General features: G+C 36.5%; 2 protein-coding genes across 3 annotated transcripts; both read right to left on the reverse strand.

The window, feature by feature from the left end:
- Positions 1-3570, reverse strand: LOC306850979 (major facilitator superfamily domain-containing protein 6-like). The gene is made up of 2 exons (XM_079386965.1): positions 3410-3570; positions 1-2216 (listed from the first exon to the last, which is right to left on the reverse strand). The coding sequence occupies exon 2, from the start codon at positions 2188-2190 to the stop codon at positions 562-564; it is 1629 nt and encodes a 542-aa protein (XP_079243091.1). The 5' UTR covers positions 2191-2216; positions 3410-3570; the 3' UTR covers positions 1-561.
- On the reverse strand, positions 2816-22412 carry LOC306850967 (phosphoinositide 3-kinase regulatory subunit 6-like). 2 transcript variants are annotated; one of them, XM_079386951.1, is made up of 20 exons: positions 22180-22412; positions 21107-21186; positions 16053-16157; positions 15641-15732; positions 15479-15547; positions 15127-15259; positions 14678-14747; positions 13590-13773; positions 12844-12985; positions 12667-12753; positions 10305-10587; positions 10108-10201; positions 9917-10030; positions 6727-6837; positions 6452-6566; positions 6283-6347; positions 5677-5767; positions 5129-5184; positions 4931-5034; positions 3620-4774 (listed from the first exon to the last, which is right to left on the reverse strand). In XM_079386951.1, the coding sequence occupies exons 2-20, from the start codon at positions 21117-21119 to the stop codon at positions 4621-4623; spliced, it is 2082 nt and encodes a 693-aa protein (XP_079243077.1). In that variant the 5' UTR covers positions 21120-21186; positions 22180-22412; the 3' UTR covers positions 3620-4620. The 2 variants fall into 2 exon arrangements, 1 of the variants encoding a protein (XP_079243077.1); XR_013782459.1 differs by lacking the exon at positions 6283-6347 and having other exon boundaries at positions 2816-4774.
- Between the last annotated feature and the right edge of the window lie 476 nt (positions 22413-22888).

The following is a 22888-nucleotide window of genomic DNA, read 5'->3' on the forward strand; positions in this document are numbered from 1 at the left end:
TGATTTTATTACAAATATTTTAAAAACTAAATCAAGATACATTTGCTTGAGAATGAAAATGACTTCAGATATTAAGATATCAATGGGGTAAGAAAAATAATTCCCTTTTGAGTTGTTTATTGTTCTTACCGCACTGACAGATATTTTTTGTCTTGTTTTAAGTATAAACATTTTTTTTCCAGAAAACAAGACTTCATATATTGAGAATATAGAGTATAATGACAAGATATTGAGTTGTTTTCTGAAAATAAATAGGGTATCAATGGGGTAATAAAAAAATAATCTTTCCCTTTGACTTAAGTTATTTTTCTCACTCCACTGACAAATATATTTCATTTTTAATCATAAACTTAATTTTGATACATTATATTAGAAAACAAAACTTATGTAATTGGTTATGTCATTACTTCAAGTAAATACATATTTTTTGTAACAGAAATCAAGACAAAATACAGAGTGAGAAAATAATTATTTTCAGTGTACTGAACAGTTTCAGTGTTATTTCACTCTTAGTTCTTTTAATTTGCCCTCTGTTAAGAAGTCACTCTTTGCTTCCATGGATTAAGATTTATCCACTGCCCACTTTTTATTCCCTCTGGCATCTTCCATAGCCGTCTCAAGCCAGTCTTTCTCCTGGTCTGACTCAGACTCACTCATCTCAGTGTCAGCGGCCAGCAGGCGTGAGTAGTTTATCCGGCGCTGCCGAGGAATCTTCCATTTGAGTACGGCAAGAGTGCTGCTCCACAAAGCCAGAGTAACTGCCATGCCTTGGAAAAGCACCTGGACCCCAAACTTTTGCACCACAAACCCAGCCGCCAGACTGCCAAATGCCGCTCCCAACTCCAGAGAAAGCACCTCAAACAGCCTTAAAATGGTCTTTTCGGTGCCGGGAGTGGCGATGTCTTCACTTTGAGATGTTACGGACCACCAGAGGGCTCCGGTGCTGAAGCCTGCCATCAGTTGAGCGGGTATTACCGCCCACGGACCCCACAGGAAGGAATAATAAAGACACTGCAGGGCTAAACTAACAACGGCGAGTACTAGCAACCAACCGTGGTACTTTAGAAACCGGGAGAGACGCTCAGCAAATGGAGCAAAGACAGTTTGGCTTAAGTGCGCCAAGGCTAAAGAGATGCCCATGTGGATTTCGGTGGCACCGCAGTCCTGCATGTGCCATAAGAGGAAATCTGACACAGCTGAGCTCATCATTCCCATCAAAATGACAGTGACTGCATAAAGTATCGCCTGCGAGTTCCCATGCACCAATTGTAGTGCCTTAAAGCCTCCACTAGTGGGCCGCTCACGCTTGCGGAGGTAGATAGGTAGCAGAGCGGCTGTAGTGATGGTTAGGATCATAAATAAAGTGTAGGAGTAAAACTCCAATGTAGTTCCTGTAAGACAAAACAGGCTGGTTACAAGAACTCCAACCGCACAGTTGCCAAAAGCGGCTCCAAGTTGCTTCCAGACCTTCACGCCATTATGTCGGTCGGTGGCGTCTACGAAATCCAAGTATTCATAGAGTCCATCATCCGCCGTCCACTCCAACGGGGCGGCCATGAACTCCCACAAACCCATCACAATGAGAACCAGAAAGAACATCTGATGCTGTGCATCCATAACTTTTAGGCTCCCCAGGAACTCAGTGTGAAGATCTTCTTCCTGGTCAGGCTTCTTCAAAGATCGCAGGCCTCTTGCTGTCCAGTTGGAGCTTACAAGTGTGGTAACTTCGACAGGGTGTTCGGTACTTACAGATGTTTGGTTTGTTGAGTAAACAGTTGTGTTTGATTGCGATGGGACCATCGTCCTCTCTAGAATGGCGGTGGGATCAGCATCGGGTTGACTAGCGTTACACCGTCCACTTTCAGCTTGGATTCCTGCGGACGGGAAGAGCAGAAGAGTCAAAGCCAGCAGTGCCGAGCTGAGCAGAGAGCCCACTATGACCGTCCGCCGCTTGTCATACTGTCTGGCGAGGACGCTGGAGAACGGGCGCCACACCAGAGCGAGCAAGTGCTTGGACGCCATGATGATACCAATCATGGTGGCGCTGAGACCCAGATGCCGGAAGTAGAGGGTCAGGAAAGGAAGGAGGCAACCGGCACCACAGGAATGGAGGAAGTAAAAGACGCCCGCCAGCCACAAGGCTCCCTTCACATTCCACTGCTTGCTCTTCTGCATTGCTCCCTTCTTCATTATATTTGTCGACTTCAGTTAGCGCTCTGTGTGGATTAAAAAGAAAATTATATTAAGTGAAAAATTATATGCAACTTTACAAGGTCAATTAAGAACTGTATACAGTGGTTGTATTAGTTTGTCCAAATAAACATGGCATTATTATGGTAGCACCATGGTACTTTTTGTGGAATGTTTAGAATTTTTGTTCCTTTGTTACAGATGTTATTTTCTATTTTCAATTGCGTGATATTATTTACCTTCAGTTAAATATTAGATAAATACAATAAATATAAATTGGTGTTGTCAAATGATTATTGCATTCAAAATAAAAAATGTTGTTTATGTAATATACGTATGTGTACGGTGTATATTTATTATGTATATATAAATAAACACACAAACAGTATATATTTTGAAAATATTTACGTTTATACATTTATAAATTTATATTCTTATAATATATTTAATATGTAAACAGCATATTTTTCTTAAATATATACATGCACGTGTTTGTATTTATATACCCATAATATTTATACACAGTACACACACATATTATGTAAAACTTATTTTGGATATCGTTTGACAGCATTAAATAATAAACGCTATTAAATCAGATAGTAATAACATAGTACTCTTTGATAGTAGAAATTATATTTTATTTTACATTGGCATTACAATTTCTAATGGGTAACACTACTTTACACCAAAAACAACAATGCACTATTGTATTCAAATGGTACTTCGAGGTGTTTCATTCCAATGGCATTATCCTTGTACTTTATAATATAACAACATGGGTTAGCTGGCTCCATATGGAGCAAAACTGTGTCCAGTAAACTGCATTTAAATCATATACACAACACATCCCCTCACAATGATTTCCTAAAATAGGACACTTCTAGAAAACGGAACATTGTATGAGAGTAAAGTAAATGAAAAGTGTAAGTTAAAAAAATAATAATAATAATACGGAAGAGTGCGTGCAGTCAGTGATTCGCAATTTCACAAAATGAAACCTGAAAGACTTATAAGAGTTTAAGCAGATGTTTTCCATAAAAGCCTCTTGTAATCTTGCAAATCGCATGAGCTGGCTTAAAGAAAGAAAGGAAAAACTGACAGACTTTTTAACATCTGCAAGTAGCCTACAAGACAAACTCTCAGGACAGGACAGGTAACATCACTGTCATCGTGCACCTGTTACACGTCACCAGAATGCTGTGCGTTTGCTCTTTACCTGAGATCTACCGGAGCTCGACAAGACAGTGTCGATTAAAGTTTTCTTGGGCTTTTCATGTCCACGCCGTATCCAGGTAAGATAAAACGTGTTTTCTTTCTCTTTGGCAAACAACCGATGGCCGACCTCAGCGTATGGAGCAAACTCTAGTTTACTGCGCCACCTATCGGTGAGAAGATCAACTTACACAATAACACGAGCAGTCTCGCGAGCCTTTACACTGCTGCACCTTTAATTCAACGAGTTATAAATATATCACTTTACAGTTTTTGGCAGTCTGATAAAAAAATATGTCAAGAATAAAATGCTTGTTAGCTTAAATAAATAAAAGTCGGGCGCACTGCATATAATACAATATCCCCCACATAATGTGCTCTGTTGTAGCCTATACAGCACATTTTGGCAAATGTAACAGGTTTCCATACTTGCATATTGCACACAGTGTATATATACTGCACACTGCAGAAAAAAACTAGGGTACCATGCTATTCTTACAACAAAGGCTTCATCTAAAATGGCAAACTTCCCTAGTAGGCAAAAAATAAAAGAGTAGTATGTCCGAATTAAAAGTATTCATAAAACAGTAGGCAAAAAGTACCCAGATGATGATTCTTAAGTAAACATAGGATGGACACTTTGATATCCCATGAAGCTTGATGGCACAGGTCACATGTCAGTGACAACATGGCGATTGTAGTACGTCTAAATGTAGTACACACTTCCATACTATATAGAACATACATTTTAACAGTCATAAAGTAATTACTTATTCAAAAGAAGTACCTACGTACCTAGAGTATGCAGCCATCATCTTCAATGCGTTTTATTTTCTATCGTGTTAGTTAATGGGAAGTGTCAAATGAAAGTCGAAGTGCTTCCAAAGTGTTAAATTACATGTCCAAGTATCATACAGACACATTATTGTCATGAAAGTAAAAAAAGTAGTGTAAACATGACATTTTAAAATGTGCAGGACGCTTTAGAAAGACTGAGGTCAATTCACAGCCACCATTTCAACACATTCAAATAGTCTATGAACATCATATCTGTTCACAGTTCAGCAGGAAGTCATGGCCTCTTGAGGTTACATATTTTAGGCAACAGAGAAGACATAAAAAGAGGAAATGCACACATAAACACTAAAAACCTCTGAGAGGTATCAGGTCTGTCTCGTGACTCAAGCTCCTATATCATGAATCCGAGTCGTATTGTCATTGCTCAGTGCCACAGAAGGTGTTGATTGGTAGCGTGAGAGTCTTGTTGACATATTTGCCCAGCGGTTCAGCTTCCTCTCCCAAACTGTACTTGGATTTTATACTCTGCTGATGGGAGTATCCCGGGTCCAAGCATGGAGAAACTTCAATGCTGTGGGCAAAAGATAGCATTTATGATTCCTCTGGAACAAATGTTACACATAATAGGTCATGTTGGCCATTAATAAAAGCAAAAAAAAAAAAAAAAAGAAGGTCAATACTGTTGGTATTTTATGTATAGAAAGGCATTATAATCTGAAATGCTCACCTCTGGACATTCTTAAATGTTTTACGAGGGTCTTTATCCAAACAGACTGTGAATGTCCGCTCCTCCAGAACTCTGACGTTGGCACTAACAGCTCTGAATGAATGCTAGAGAGAAAACTAAATGTTTACTAAAAGATTACTAAATGTAACATCTAGAACAGAAAAATCACTCTGTTATAAGTTTAACATGTTCACTTACTGTGCTGGGCCTTGTGGGATTCATATCTTGCAAACTTATGCTGACACTGTGTAGACCTGCAGACCAAAGCGCCACATTACAAATAAGGAAACCTGCGTCTTTATTTCTTTTCCTTATCTAAATTATGTCTCATTAACTTCTTGTTGGTGGGAATACATTGTCAGTGGTGAGTCTTTAATAAATACTGCCAGCCAAGAGTCAGTGTTGTTATAATGAACTAAAACTAAAACACTTATGTTAACAGAAATAATTAATTTATATATATATATAAAATATTTTATTTCAGTTAGTTGCCAAGGTAACATTTCTAATGTTCCTTTACTAATAATACTAAAGTGACTAAAAATGAAAAATAAATAGATACCTTAAAAAAGAATAAAAACAAAAACGTTTACTAAAATTAAAATAGAAAATATAAAAACAAAAAATAATTTAAAATATTAATAAATACTACAAAAGTATATTAATGATACTAAACTAACAATGTTAACACTAAGCGCAATGCTGCCACTACAGCAATGTTTTAGTATTTTAAGTATGTGGCGTACTTCTGACTCTGCATGAAGGCAAGACACTGATCAACATGCCACTCATCGGCAAAGACATTCCCATCTCCTTTTCTCTGGCACTTATTGAGGCCTAAAAGAAATGTAAACACAAAAACTTTTATGACAGATTCTGTATTGTAAGAGTGCAAACTTGTAAGAGTGAAAGATTTTAATACATTTATTTAGGGGACACATTAAATTGCTAAAAAAACGTCATATCAAATACCATATTAGAATGATTTCTGAAGGATCATGTGACACTGAAGACTGGATTAATGATACTGAAAATTCAGCTTTGCATCACAGGAATAAACTTTGTTTTAAAATATATTCAAATAGAAATCAGTTATTTTAAATTGTAGTAATATTTCACAGTATTTGTGTTTTTACTGTCATTTTGCATGCTTTCACTTGTAAAAAGTTACCAACACCAAACTCTTAAATGGTGCATATTAAAAACATAATACAAAATAAAAATAAAAAAGTATTATATTTATCCCCCAAACTTTCAATGGTAGTGTATATTAAAAACATTATACTAAATTTTGAAATTCTCATATTTACCCCCCCCCCCCCCCCCCACACAATTGTCAATAAAATACTCACCTTCTTATAATTAATTGACACAACTGCACCATGAAATTCTTGTGGGCTGTATTTTTTGTACCGCACTGAACCATTAAGGCAAAATTGATGGCAAACATTTAGTAAAAGCAGATGCAAAAGTGATGAGATATAGGCTATGATGTAATAAAAGTAAAACTGACGTGAGCACCTTTAATTGTGTCTTTAAATGTGGCTCTGTAGCATTTGACCTCAGGAAAGTCCATGACGAGTTGAGCCACAAACACCTCCTCCACTGTGGTGCTGCTGAGGCCAGAGAAGCAGATCTAGGCATGAGAACATAGACCTTTTGACATGGAAAACAACCCACAAGCTCTACAATCATGACAAATTCTTGGTAACCACAAGAACAATTTCCTTTTCACACAAGTATTAATTAATTCAGTAAGATAAGAAGGTGATAATCATTGCACGTTTCAATCCAACCTTGACAGAGTAGATGGGAAGGTGCACCGGATGCTGGCTGACACGTGTGTAGTATGAGATGATATCTAGCAGGAAGGTGTTGGGGTCTGAAGATTCACTCTGAGTTGATTTCTACAATTAAGAGGAAGGTTTAAAAACTCCCTGAATCACTAAATATACATATATCTTTATATCAAGAAGACAAGTAGAGAAGCATGTTCTCAGTTTCAACACCACAAATTATAGAAATTATAGTAATTTAACTTTTAGGGCCAGCAAAGCCTCCTCTTCTGTTGCAACAGGACTCTAAATAAACAATTTAACTGACATATTTTTACCATTTTCATCCCAAATGTTGTCCATGTAAATGTCATTTCATTTGGTACATAACTGTAGACAGACAGAAATAGCAAAAAAAAAAAAAAAATAGCAATTTTTTTTTACAAACACCAATAAAAGATGTACAGTAAGCCTGCATTATCTTAATTTCAGTTAAATAATTACACGAATGTACCATAACTACAGTAACAGTAGAGAAACGACAGTGAATAATTCATGATTGCGAATAAGGGTTGGAAGCCAGAACCGTTCTGATTGCTACAAATGACTCTTATGAACCGGTTCTTTTTAGTGAATCAAAAACATACAGCGCAACTAACTTAGTAACGTTCAAATGCTGAGAGAATTACACTTTGAGCCGGTTCTTTTTGGGAAATCAACAGATACAGTTCAGCTGACTCCAAAAGAAATTATTCTTCCGAGTTAGTTACTTTAGTAAATCAAAAACATACAGCATCCCCAGTATAACAAAAAATACAGCGCAACCATTTCAACTGTCGAATGAACGACTCTTATGAACCTTTTTTTTATCATTATTATTTATAGTGAATTAAACACATTCTGCACACTTAGCGTACTCCGACTCTTGAAAGAGTGACTTTAATGAGCCGGTTCTTTGTAGTGAATCAAACACATACAGTGTCCGCAGCAGTGTTGGGTGTAACGCGTTACTAAGTAACGCGTTTCTGTAATTAAATTACTTATCCACTGAAAAAGTAAAGTAAGGGATTACTGTTCATTTTTAGGTAATTTAATTACAGTTACTTATAAAGTACTTGCGTTACATACAGTAAATAATTTCAACAGTTCTAAAAGCAATATTGAATTTGAAATCTAAATTTACCGTCTAAAGATATTGAATGCAGCGGCTTTAACCCTCCGCGTGCGGGTGCGGGTGCGTTCACTTTCAGATTTTCCTGATTCACAGAGAAACCTTAAATACTCAAATCAGGGCCGGCACCAAGAGGGGGCATTCGCGGGCAGAGTTACGGTGCCCCCCACTTTCCATCCTCTCCCCTTCTTGATGAACGTGATCGTTTCGAAAGCGAAAGTGAAACCGGTAAAACAGCTCACATAAGAAAGCGATTGCACGCTTTAGCGAGCGTCAGAAACTGCACGCAATCACAGATTCCCAAAAATCTTGAAGTGTCTACTTGACACTTGAACGAATTCAAATTAAAAACTAATGTTTCTGATTATGCAATCCGTATGAAACTAAAGCAAGGTACAGTCTTTCCCGTGTCTGAGCTCATTATATGCAGTCACCTGCGCGCATATGCCCTCACCTAGATACAAAAAAAAGTTAAATATTAAGAAAAAAAAAATCATCTAATATTCATCATTTTTGAAAGAAGACCTGCTATGAGAAATTTACCTCATAAGAACAGCGCGATCTGACATTATTCAGCAGAGAAGATCATTTCTGTAATTTATTCTTTCCTACATTAGTTAACGTGTTATTTTGACATAAACCTGTACAGATTTTACTAGTTGGGTTTTTCCTGAACATCTTGCCAAACTGAAATGTATTGTTTAACTTTTAAGCCTTTTTGTTATTCAGATATTTTGCAGAGTATTTCTATATGTTAACCAAAGGTGGTTACATTTTTTTCATAAAAATGTTTAAGTATTACAGTTGTTTTAAAGCTAAAAGGCTAAACTATTCTATGTTTGACTCGAATTGAAAGAATATAGAGTTTAATTTCTATTAAGGTTTATAGGGATTTTAAGATGTAGCCTAATTAGCGATTTGAATAATTAAGTTACTTATTGAGTAACTAAGTTACTTTTCAGATAGAGTAATTAGTAAAGTAATTTAAATACAATATTGATGAAGTAATTAGTAACTGTAATTAATTACTTTTTGAAAGTAACTTATCCAACACTGGTCCGCAGTGTAGTCTGACTCCTGAACAAATCATTTTTATGAGCCGATTCCTTTTAGTGAATCAAATATATACACCAGCTCCAATGTACTCCTGAACGAATGACTCTTATGATCTGGTTCTTTTTTAATCAAACACATTTACAAATATCTGTATCAATCAGTGTTGTTTCTGACTAGTTGTTCATATAATAAATTGATGTTAAATATACATATTATGCACTTTGTTAGTATTAAAAAAAATACAAGAATACACATTTTCAGTCTGTTTAGTATTGTTATTTAATATATAGTTAAGGCAAACTAAAAATACTGTCATTTTGAAAATGTAAACATGACTTTTGCAATGATTATTCTACATGTATCTATATAATATAATATAATATAATATAATAATTTATGTAATATAATATTTATCCCACAAAAAAAAGAATTTGAGATGATATCTAGCAGGAAGTTGTTGAGGTCCGAAGATTCACTTTAACTTCACTGCTACAATGACATCAATTAAGAGGAAGGTTAAAAAACCCCAAATCTCTAAATATAGGCCTATATATTTATATCAAGCAATCAAGCAGAGAAGCATGTTCTTGGTTCACACTCTACACATAGAAATGATAAAGATACAGCCTTCTGTGCTGTTATAACAGGCCTCAGAATAAATCAATTCAATATTTTTTCATTCTCATTAATCTTTATGTTGTCAGTGTAAATGTAATTTAATTTCATCTAGGCAAGATGTAAACATACATTTAGCAATGATTATTTTACATTATTACTGAAAATAAAGTTAAAAAAAGTTAAAACTGATTTAACTATGAAATTTCATTTCTTTTTCCACATATTTATCCCATTAAAATATTGTCCGGAATGGATAAAAGGAACAATAAAAGGATCCAGAATGGATGAAAGGAACTATAACCAGAATTATTACATTCTAAACAATTCCCATTCATATTGTGATCTCTTCAAAAGTGTAATAATTACCATCTGGGCCAGTTTTAGTATCATGGCTCCCAAACTGTTGATGTTAGAGTTATACCACGGATCCACGCTTCCCAAATATCCTGCCAATGTCAGCATGTCTTCAGGAACACCCTCCTGGAAACCACATGCATTACAGTGAGCTGTCATTGATGGTGTTTTTTAAATGAAAGCTAAAGCAAAACCTATTTTACCTGAACAGGAGAAAGCATCTGGTCAGTCATTGGAATGTAATACATCTCCATATTCACTCTCTTTGTCAGCAGCAGATGGCGTGCCTCCCTTTTCCTGAGCACAAACATAGAAAGATGAAAACATCACGAATTAGACTATTTACTTTTTTTAAAATGCAAAGGTAAAATGTGTAAAAGAATGGATGCAAACATCTTACCGTATAGTGTGGAGAGTCTTGGCGAGCCGTCCTAGCGTTCTGTCGTCTCCCATTACAAGAATCCGAGCCGTGAGGTTCCTTTCCTCTTTAGTGAGGCCGTATCCTCCATTTCCCTTAATGGCCTCCATCATGAGCGTCATTCTGTTGCCAGCTTTGGGACATCGGTCTCTCTCTATGCCGCTGTCCGTGGACACGACAGAGGTACGCTTCAGGTCATCCTCATCCAGACAAGCAGAGTTTCGGTCCGCAGGAACCATGAGTGCAAAGTTTACCAGCTCATTCCCTGTTTAAATGGAAATTTAAAACACACAGCGATTGATCTGCTTTATATGAAAGCTTGTTTCCACCATGAGATAAAAAGATAAATGAATTTCTCATGGAAATTAAAAATACTTACAGATATAAACTCAGAATTCAGAGAAAAAAGGAAGAACTCTCACAATTTTGTCCTTTTTCTCTGAATTTTGAGTTTACATTTTGCAATTCTCATTTTTTTTCCTCTGAATTCTGAGTTTACATCTCGCAATTCAGCTCTTTTGTTTCCACCACAAATACAAAATATAAATGGCCACTTTTTATCTCACAATTCAGACTTTTCTTATACATTTTTTATTTTTTTATATTTCGCAATTGTAAGTTAACATCTCACAATTCTGACTTTCTCTAAATTCTACATTTACATCTTACAAGTATTTTTTTCCACCACAGAATTCAAAATAAAAAAGGTAATCAACACTTTTTATCTCACAATTAAGACTTTTTTTGAGTTAAAGGTGGGGTATGTAATTTTTCCAAGTCGGGGCTGAGTGCCAGAACAAACTTGTAGCCAATCAGCAGTAAGGGGCGTGTCTACTCATGATGTGGAGGAGGAACGATAAGGCAAGAAGTAGGACCCGTGTAAATATTGGATCATCTTTCCAGCGCTGGAGAGAACTAAAGGAGCGCAAGGCCTGTGATCGGACGCCGAGGTTGCTTTGGTTCTCCTCGATAGGTTAGTAACACCGTGTCTACACTCGACGCGGCGCGCCACAATAGCCAATGTCTGCTTACACTGGACGCGATAAAGTGACCGTTGAAAATCATTTGAAATTTGTGTCAGCACGTCATAAACATGGCAGCAGTTTTCTGTCTGAGATTTGTCGCGTCCAGTGTAGACAGCATCACTCCGGTGTAGATACGGTGTAACATTGGTTTTGAATTGTTTCACAGAACTAATCATTGCCCAGGTTGCGTAGACTGTATGTGTGGGGCGGAGCTATCAAAATAGGTGCGAGACCCTTTTGGGGGTAGGGACGTGTTTGTTTTGGTGATTTCAAATATCAACACTGGCTTCAAGAAATCGCTTAACCCACCTTTAACATCTCGAAATTCTGACATTTTTTTCTCTGAATTTACATCTTGTACTTCCCTTTTCTTCAACACTGAATAAAAAAATTAATTGTGACTTTTTTTCTTGTAATTGTGAGTTTATGTCTCATAATTCCAATTTTATCCTCTCAGAATTGTGATTTTTTTTTCACATCTAGCAATTGCGAGCTCTACACTTTAAAACATTAGTGTAATTTTAACTGTAAAATATAGTAAAAAAAAAAAAAAAAAACAACTCTACGAAAAAGAAAATCTGTTAATAGGTTAACAGTAAGTTCCCATACTATACTATGCTATACTATAACAAATCAATCATTTACAGTCAAAAATGGTAAACTGATATTCCCAGAATTCCCTGCGTGACATTCCACATTTGAAAGTATTTTGTTTAAATAATCACATTTGTTCATAGCGTTTGTTATCAGTTATGTACATTTGGGGATTATGTTACATCTTCTGTTGTTTAATGAATGTTTATTGCATTATTTTAGTGTCATGTGTGTTACTAGTATGAGGGTGTTTTGTGTTTCCGCGAATGACTCTGTGCACTTTCTGTATATTAATATACTTCAGCTTGTGGGAAAGCTACTTGTTATGAACTTTGATTCTTCATGTGGCTTTATCTTTTACCATCTGCATTAGTATGGTGGTTGTCAGTATATGTTAAAGGTACAAAATAGATTTAAGTAGCAGTGTGCGTTGTTAAATTTACTGGTTTAGATTAAAATTGTCTTGTTTTATACTGTAAAGTTTACAATTTGTTCTGTTTTTCTGTGTATTTTTTTTTACAAAATTATGGCAACCACAGTTTTTTCAAAATTTTTTTATAGAGTAAACTTGCAGTTTATATCTCAGAACGGCAAAAACAAAGTCTTAATTGTGAGATTAAAAAGGTCACAATTACCCTTTTATTTTATTATTTTTTGTGGCGGAAACAAGCTTTCATAGTTTTAAGGGTACAAGCATTTGTTGAGATAACAGCAGCAGAGCTCACATATCTCATCCTCTGTGGTCCAGACATGGAAGCTGACCTCAGGACTGGGCAGCTGAGTTTCTGCTTGCGAGGCTGGACATAACGGATCTAAAAAGACCAAATGTGTGAAAAAACGACATGCTTGAGCTTGTTTAGATTAAATAATGTCTTACTGGTTTGTGTTGAGGACAGTTCTACCTTTGGCAGCAGTCAGGATGTCTTGGTAGATCTCTTGTAATCTTGTTTTGTACTGATTATCATCAGAAGCTCCATCTTCTGTTCTCTGCTCTAGGATGGTGACGAGATCCTGGAAGTGGAACTCCAGCTCTTCACCTAAATGCTGAAATTACAGTATATTAAACCACGTAATACTTACATATCTACACATTGCTTTTTTTTTTCAAATAAATTTTTTTTTCAATTTAATTGAGTAAAATCCATTAAATTGATCAAAACTGTTTCAAATAAATGCTGCTATTTTTAACTTTCTATGCATAAAGGAAAAATGTATCATGGTTTCCACACAAAAAATATTAAGCAGCACAAATGTTTTCAACATTGATAACAATAAGAAATGATTCTTGAGCAGCAAATCAGCATATTAGAAATATTTCTGATTAGATGTGACACTGGAGTAATGATGCTGAAAATTCAGTTTCGCTGCATTTTAAAATATATTCAAACAGAAAAACAATATTTTTAATAGTAATAGTATTTAACAATATTACATTTATAATTTTAAATTGTGGTGATACTTAACCATATTATTGTTTCTACTGTATTTTTAAACAAAATGCAGCCTTGTTGAATAAAAGAGACTTCTTAAAAAAAATGGTAGTGTATATATATTTTTTATTTATTTATTTATTTTTACCAATTTTAAATCCTATGGGATGGATATTTTAAAATAAAGCATATAACAGATGTTTTTAAGCACCACAAACCTCTAGAGACTCTGAGAGTTGGTCAACCTGGCTCTTCTTTCCTAATCCAGCTAGCATTGTGTGCAGTAAAACTCTGTGTTTGTAGATCATTGAGTCTCTACCAGGGTCTGCACACTCCACGTCAGCCTTGAGCGCACTCACCAGAGACAGAGGAAACACAACAGGATCTACAAACACAAACACCCTGATGAAAGAAAGATGGAGAGAGAGTTGCACACAGTGAATACAGAGACAATGAAATGCAAACATTTATGCATTTATGAATAAATCAATTAATTGTGAATTGGGCACAGACATGTAAACTTCCTTCTTGGACAAAGGCATAATAATAACACCTCGACTTCATATGACAAAATCGTAAATGAGTCACTATGGTTTGACTTACTGAGCAATGTGGGCAGAATTTAAATATGTAGGTGAAATGAGTTATTAAGAATAACAACTAAAAATAATAAAAATTAATGAAGAGAAATAATATCTGATTCAGAAACAAGCAACAGTTTGTTCAAAAATTAAAGCAAGGAGAGGCTGCAAAACAGAATTTAGGAAAAGTGTGGGGTCGGTAAGATTTTTGTATGTTTTTAAAAGTCTCTTGTGTTCACCTGCATTTATTTGATCAAAAATAAACAGTAGAAATATGAATACTGTTAAATAATATTATAAAGTAAAAAATCTGTTTTTTATAAAAATATATTTTGAAATATAATTTATTCCTGTGACGTAAAGCTGAATTTTCAGCATCATTACTTCAGTCTTCAGTGTCACATGATCATTCAGAAATCATTCTAATATGAAGATTTGCTGCTCAAGAAAAAATTCAGATTTTTTTTATCAATGTTGAAAACAGTTGTGCTGATTATTATTTAGTGACAGCTAAAGTATAAATGATAACATCAATAATATAAACAAAAACATTCATTTGAAATTTTTGTAACAATGTGAAAAAGTTTTTATTGTCACTTTTGATCAATTTAATGCAACCTTATTGAAATAAGCATTCATTTATTAATAAATTCTTACTGTCCCCAAACCTTTGAACAGTAGTATGTAAAATGACAAGAATATTAATAACCTGGCATTACACTTACTTCTCATGGAGTGGATAAAGATCATTGCGTAGATTGTGTTCGGCACTGACTCTCCTCTGATACAGTATTCCTAAAACAGATTACAAACAGCACCTGAAGAATGCTGCAGGGTGGGATTTCCACAGAATGAAATGTGCTTATGAATATGCTAGTACTGAAAACAGAATATCTGAGTCCTATCTGTGGTACATCTTCTGAATGTCATGAATTTGATTCGGATAAAACTGTCTCCAAACATGCTGTCTCCTCTTTGCATGAACGGTGGTTAGAAAGAAATACTCATGTAAACAAAATCAGGTTAAATGAGTGCATCTTACTGAAAATGAAACTCCAAAAATCCAGTTTAACAATTAGTTTGATACATGGAAAGCATCCCAGTTTAATTCTAGTTTGACACCAGATTAACTCCAGCATTGCTTTTATTGCTTTAATGTAACTGCATATATCACCTGGTGCATTTTGTTCCATTTTCATCTGTCTTGCATAGTTGAGAGCGATTGCACAGTAGGGTTCAGGTAACGTAACTAAACCTTTCAGGCAAAAATACATCCTTCGATATAGATCTTCTGGAATAAATACAGACTGAAATAAAGCAGGAAACCCAATGAGTAACACGCATCACAGACAGCTGAAAAACAACCCAATCATGTTGATTTCCAGTTAAGAGACAAGGAACTGTTCCTACAATAACAAATCTGCCGGGAACTTGCTTAAAGATGCATTCCGTATCACTGACTGGAAACAATAACAAAACAAAGCATTAGCAGGCACTGCGGAAAAAAACGAAGCTAGAAATCTGACCTGTAGGACCGTGTAGACGAGTGTGTGAAGTAAAGGAATAATGCGAATCTTGGAATCGATTCTCTCCGCCTGGAATAAATCAAATCAAGGAAAAAAACAGCTCATCGTTCACTGTAAAAGTCTTTGATGTCTATAACTTGAAAGAATAACTGAGGAACAAACCCTTTCAAGCTCTTTTATGAGAAGCCTCAAAAGAGGGACACTGATAGATGGATTTTTGTCCACCCTGTTATGCAGAGTCCATCTCAATATGCCTACACACACAAAAAGATGTTTTTTAAAACATTTAATCTTGAATTGTGTACTTTTTAGTGCTTTTTTGGAGCTTGGCAGATGTGATTATCATGAACTATCATATCGAGCTCCAATGAGAAAAGTCTTCAAAAATGCTTAACACACAGGTTTGGAGCATTTTGGTTGAACTGTTCCATTAATCACTTCATAAACAAGGGAATAGCATATTTTCTATCTCTATCCAGATATCAAACACATGATATCTCCAGGATATGTGACACATTTTAGAAATTTAAAATGCATTACTTTTTAGCTTAGATTGTCATAGTAAAGAAGGTACCTTTATTGCAGGCTGATCCAGCCTGTGGTTTACCGTCCAGTTCTCTGAGGATGGAATGGACATTGTGATAGAGACTAGACTCCACGATTGAGGACACACCATCGACTGCAAAACAGTTCACACAGCTCCTTTAATTCTCATGTAACATGAACAAGTTGGTTTGAAAACTTCAGTCTTAAATGAGCAGATTTAGACTTTTAGGAAAAAGTATTAACGTATACTGTTCAAAAGTTTTGGGTCAGATTTTTTACGTCTCTTATCCCTAGAGAAAAAAATATATACTAAAATATGTTCAAAATACATTTATTTTGTGCTAAGTATTCTACAAAAACATTTACATATAATGTGCTTAATAAAAATATCTTGTAATTGTACATTTCATCTGCGTGGAAGTAGTGCTGAAGTCCAGCTAAAGATATACTGAAGTATCAAAACACTCATAAATCCAAGGCACTCGAGTAGTGTGAAAAAATTAAAAAGCCTTTATTCACATGGCTTTAGAATTTAAAAACAACACATTTATGCACCGAAGCATTGTGGGTAACTCGCCTTCATCAGGGTGTCAATTTGCAAACACACTCCGAGTTCATTTAAGTTAGCTGCAACGTGTCGGTACACAAATGTGTTTGTAAAAAATGCTTTTTAATTTTAAAAAGGCTTTTTAATTTTACTACTCGAGTACCTTGGATTTATGAGTATTTTGATAATACAAAAGAATCCCGCATCCAGAGCACCGATTTATGGACTTTTTACACCCCAGCAGCAGTTTTTTTCATTTTGAATGTATATACTGAAGTATATTTGATTGTGTTAAAGTGGAACTATTGCAAGAATACTTCAGGGACACTTTAAATATCTTGCATTTAAAAACTGATATTATACAGAGATCATACAATCCTTATTAATCAGATTCAGAATCAGAATGAGCTTTATTGGCCAGGTATGTTTACACATACAAGGAATTTGTTGTAGTGACAGAAGCTCCACAGTGCAACAGAAAGACAGCAACAGGACAGGACACAGATAATAAAAGAATAATATACAAATATCCAAATAGGCAATGTACAAAACAGCAAAAACACAATATATAATATAGACAATTATGTATGTACAGGTCAAGTATGTGCAAATTAGAAATGAGAAATAAAAATAAAATAAGTGAGTGTGGTGAATAGATAATGCATTATAGTTGTGTGTTCCATGATTATTGTTGAGATATATTATTATATTCATGAGATAGATTGCCTGAGGGAAGAAACTGTTCCTGTGTCTGGTCGTTCTGGTGCTCAGAGCTCTGTAGTGTCGACCAGACGGTAACAGTTCAAAGAGGTTGTGTGCTGGATGTGAGGGGTCCAGAGTGATTTTACCAGCCCTTTTGCTCACTCTGGATAAGTACAGCTCTTGGAGAGTGGTGTAGCTCCCTGATTCAATAAAAGGATAGACGACTCTCCGACTGGTGATTCCCACACTTTATTTGAATGCTCGTCACTGATATGATCACCGTTGAATGCCATAAGACATAGCACATCACTGTATCACTTTGTGCGAATCAACCGTAAGAGCTTGTACAAAAGAGAAAACACCAGATAAACAAACATCGCTTTTTCAAACATATTTAAATATAATACAAAATAACAAACAAATAATCTTACTATAGAGAAAACAGATCAAAACAACAACAAAAATAAACGGGTAACAAGAAATCTAAAACTACACCTTGTTCTCCATTTAAACCAGGAGCTAAATCCTTTTGGACTCCTTGTAAACCGTGAACCTTTGAAATCGTTACCAGGGTTGGAGGGTTGTACCAATGATTCGCTCAGCAGTCCGGACTACTCTCCGTAGTCTTCTGAGGTCAGATTTGGTAGCTGAGCTGAACCAGACAGTTATTGAGGTGCAGAGGATGGATTCAATGATGGCAGAGTAGAACTGTTTCAGCAGCTCCTGTGGCAGATTGAACTTCCTCAGCTGGCGAAGAAAGTACAACCTCTGCTGGGCCTTCCTGACAATGGAGTCTATGTGAATATCCCACTTCAGGTCCTGAGAGATGGTGGTGCCCAGGAATCTGAATGACTCCACTGCAGTCACAGTGCTGTTCATGATAGTGAGTGGGGGGAGAGCAGGGGGGTTTCTCCTGAAGTCCACAATCATCTCCACAGTTTTGAGCGTGTTAAGCTCCAGGTTGTTAAGACTGCACCAGACAGCCAGCTCCTGAACCTCCTGTCTGTAAGCAGACTCGTCACCGTCCTAGATGAGTCCAATCAGTGTGGTGTCGTCTGCAAACGTCAGGAGCTTGACAGAGGGGTCTTTAGAGGTGCAGTCGTTGGTGTAGAGGGAGAAGAGCAGTAGGGAGAGTACGCAGCCCTGAGGAGCTCCAATGCTGATGGTTCGAGTGCTGGATGTGAATTTACCAAGCTTTACTAACTGCTGTCTGTCTGTCAGGAAGCTGTTGATCCACTGGCAGACGGAGGTGGGGACGGAGAGCTGAGTTAGTTTATTCTGAAGGGTTTCCGTGATGATGGTGTTAAAAGCGGAGCTGAAGTCCACAAACAGGATCCTCACATAAGTCCCTGGTCTGTCCAGATGCTGCAGGATGAAGTGCAGTCCCATGTTGACTGCATCATCCACAGACCTGTTTGCTCTGTAGGCAAACTGCAGGGGATCCAGTAAGGGTCCGGTGATGTCCTTCAGATAAGCCAAAACCAGTCTTTCAAATGATTTCATGGCTACAGACATTAGGGCCACAGGTCTGTAGTCATTAAGTCCAGTAATTTTGGGTTTCTTTGGGACGGGGATGATGGTGGAGCGTTTGAAGCATGAGGGGACTTCGCACAGCTCCAGTGATCTGTTGGAAGATCTGTGTGAAGATGGGGGCCAGCTGGACAGATTTTTAGGCAGGCTGGTGACACACCGTCTGGGCTTGGTGCTTTCCTTCTTTTGTTCTTCCTGAAGACCTGGCACACATCTTCTTTGCTGATTTGAATTGTAGGTGTGGGGGAGAGAAGGGTTGCTGGAGGTGTTAATGATTGTGTGGAGAGGTGTTCAGGGCGGGTGTGGGGTGATTTTTCAAAACGACAATAAAACTCGTTCAAGTCATCTGCCAGGTGTTGATTCTCCAGAGTGTTGGGGGATGGTGTCTTGTAACTGGTGATATCCTTCATTCCTTTCCACACTGAAGCAGAATCACTGGAAGAGAATTTGTTCCTGAGCTTGTCAGAATAATTCCTCTTTGCCACTCTGATCTCCTTTTCCAGTGTGTATTTGGCCTGTTTATACAAGACTTTATCCCCCTTTCTGTAAGCATCTTCTTTGGCCTGACGGAGCTGTCTGAGTTTGGCAGTGAACCATGGTTTGTCATTGTTGTAGAATAGATGAGTCCTGGTAGGAATGCACATATCCTTACAGAAACTGATATAAGATGTTACAGTCTCTGTGAGCTCGTCCAGATCGATGGCAGCAGCTTCAAAAACAGTCCAATCAGTGAGAGAGAAACATGCTTGTAAGTCCCGCTCTGTTTCATTAGTCCATCTTTTAACAGTTCTTAATACAGGTTTTGCAGATTTAAGTTTCTGCCTGTAGGATGGAATAAGATGAACCAAACAGTGATCAGAGAATCCTAAAGCTGCTCGTGGAACAGAGTGATATGCGTCCTTTATTGTTGTGTAACAGTGATCCAGTATTTTACTGTCTCTGGTGGGACATGTGATGTGCTGTCTGTATTTTGGCAGTTCACGGGAGAGATTTGCTTTATTAAAGTCCCCGAGAATGATTAAAACAGAGTCCGGGTGTTGTTGTTCTGTGTCTGTGATCAGATCAGCGAGTTTCTGTAGAGCTGTGCTCACGTGCGCTTGCGGTGGAATGTAGACACTCACGAGAATGAACGAGCAGAACTCCTGCGGCGAATAGAACGGCTTGCAGTTAATGAAGAGCGTTTCTAGATCAGAACAGCACATCTTCTTTAACACAGTTACATCTGTACACCACCTCTCATTAATGTAAAAGCACGTCCCGCTGCCGCACGATTTCCCCATTGATTCCGTGTCCCGATCTGCTCTGATCAGCTGGTAATTAGGCAGATGTAGCACGCTGTCCGGTATGTCGCCATTCAGCCAGGTTTCCGTGAAACACAGAGCAGCAGAGTTAGAAAAATCCTTATTTGTCCGGGAGAGCAGAAGGAGTTCATCTGTTTTGTTGGGTAGAGAGCGGAGATTCGCCAGATGGATGCTAAGCAACGCCGTTCGAAATCCACGCTGACAAAGTCACGAAGAGTAACGAATAGTAAAACACATTTTAGACATAATATTAATATTCTCCAAGTAAAGTTTCATTTTAATTTTAATGTTATATCAGTCAGTTTTAAGTGATATGTCAGTAAATATGTTAATAGATTTGAAGTATACTAAATATGAAATAAATTTTAAATAAATTATGGCATGTTTTTTTTTTTACTAGGGATGCTCACATGCTCACAAAGGCTTCATTTATATGATCAAACATACAATAGATATAGCATTAATGCAGCTTATTATTTCAATTTTAAATAAGCATTTTCAGTTTTTTTGTAATTATTCCTGTGATTCAAAGCTGAATGTTCAGCATCATTACTCCAGTCTTCAGTGTCACATGATCCTTCAGAAATCACTCTTAAATGCTGCTTTGCTGCTCAAGAAACATTTCTTATTGTTGAAGAAAAACCCTGATCAATTATTATATATAAATAAAAAATATACATTTATATTAAAAAATCCTACTGACCCTTTTGAACAGTAATATACTACAGGGAGTACATTATAGTATATTACTGTAGTCTACAGTAATATACTATAGTGTACACTATTAAATAAATATTATACTATGGTAGGTGAATAAAACTACTAAAATGCAACAAATCCAGACTATAAAATACAACTGAAATAAATGTAAAACTTTAACATCAATATCAAACCCTCAGAGAGAATGTTTCTGTGCAATAATAAAACTAAAAGTAATGTATGAAACGGAATTCAGTAATCTGTAACACAGTAGCAAGTGTCAGGAAAGAGTGTTTTTAGTACATGTTTCTTCCATGGTGGGTTTCACAGCTCAGATAATATCCACACGACATGGATGTGTCAGTTAGAAAGGTCCTTCATGTCTGCAAGCACAAAAAAAGAGAGCACGCTCTTGTGTAAGCACACAGGCACATCAGCAATATATCACAATGCACGCAAAACTTGATGAATGAACTTGAGAACATGATTACTTTGGCACAATATACTTTTTCTGCATGTTACGGCCATTTCCTGCATCGAGATTGCAGTGTGTCAAAATAGAGAGCACAACACGGATGCAGAAAAGACCGTACAGTTCTCGGCACAGGAAGCAGAATGTTGCTATTGCTCCTAAATCATGAGTTAGACATAATTATATATTTAGATTCAACAAATGAATGAGCATCAAACACATTAAATCAGAGATTCTCAACTGTTGAAAATAGGCCGCAGAGGGCGGGGCAAAAAAAATGCAAATAATAAAATGCAATTAATCACACAATCTCGCACAGGATAGCAAAATAAATAAGCAACTTTTAAAAAGGAAGAAGAAAATGCTTCCAATATCTTTTGTTGGCTGTACGGTACTTTTCTTTTAATATATTATAGTGATTGTTCTGTGTGTTCAACTAGTAAATCACACTTTTTGCATATTGTTGGGCCTGTGCGGTTTATCGTACTATTAATGAACTTAATGTGTGATTTGAATTCCCTTTTATTTGTATTGCGCTTTTCACAATGCATATAATTTCAAAGCAGCTTTACTGAAATGTCTACATTACAATTAAGAGTGATTCATATACACAAGTATTGTCCACATGGTAAAAACATACAGTTCTAAGATTTTAAGATTCTAAGACCTATTCATTTATTACTATTCATTTATTTTAAGGTTACTTCCCTATACTAAGCATTTTGCCATTGCATTGGGCCGCCACTTGATGTTCAACTGCAGCACTAAACAACCTTATTTTTATCATTTTGACACTCTGCAAAGATAAATGCTTCTGCTTTCTTCCTACCCAAAAACAATACATTTTAATAACTTGTCCACACAAAAATAACGTGCAATACAGAAATGCACAGTAAATTCCTACCTTCTATGCATAAAACCGCTGTTCCTACAAGGAACTGTGAAACTGTGGCAATCCCAGTCGAAAGCAGAAGGTATTCGAATAATCTTGACAACAGTCTTTCTCATAAGGAAGTCTCTTTTCCTGTCAGATCATCTGTATGCGTTCTTACCTGTGCTAAAAGAAAGAAAAAGGCACTTCACTGTCTTGACATTCAAATGCTGTCTCTCTCTCTCTCTCTCTTACACAGACAGACTGAAGACTAGACTCGCTTGGTTTCCTGCAATACAAATGTGTAGCTAAGCGGTTATTTGTAGACTGTCGTTTTTTTTCACCTTTCACCAGCGTGCAGAGTAGGAAGGCCCATATTGCTCAGAAACTCATGCTTGTCACTAACTGCAGTAAATCACCTCATAGTGAGCTCTTTTTTAATGCGAAAAAAACAGACATCACACCTTTATGGAGGCCGAAACTTGAGTTTCATATTAGATTTGATTTGAACAAAAATGGAACTGCCAGTGACAGATATAATGACTGACTATATGATAACATACAGTACATGAACAAGACAGATAATTTACAGGGCCAACAACGCACATGACCCCTAATAAATAGTTTTAGGAAAAATTAATGAACGAATGTATGAATGAATGAATGAATAAATAAAGAAATCTTCAGTGCACTCAGAAGTTCATCAAAAAAGGATGTGGTCATTCTGGTTTTACTTAACTGA

Source organism: Barbus barbus (assembly GCF_936440315.1).
Source record: "Barbus barbus genome assembly, chromosome: 3".
In the NCBI taxonomy this organism is placed as follows: Eukaryota; Metazoa; Chordata; class Actinopteri; order Cypriniformes; family Cyprinidae; genus Barbus; species Barbus barbus.

Excerpts from the sequence above, each read along its gene's own strand:
- LOC306850979 (XM_079386965.1), bottom strand. The coding sequence starts at position 2,190 with ATGAAGAAGGGAGCAATGCAGAAGAGCAAGCAGTGGAATGTGAAGGGA.
- LOC306850967 (XM_079386951.1), bottom strand. Across the intron at positions 6,838-9,916 it reads TACTAAAACTGGCCCAGATG|AAATCAACTCAGAGTGAATC; the intron begins GTAATTATTACA and ends TCTTAATTGTAG. Across the intron at positions 5,768-6,282 it reads TGTCAATTAATTATAAGAAG|GCCTCAATAAGTGCCAGAGA; the intron begins GTGAGTATTTTA and ends CATTTCTTTTAG.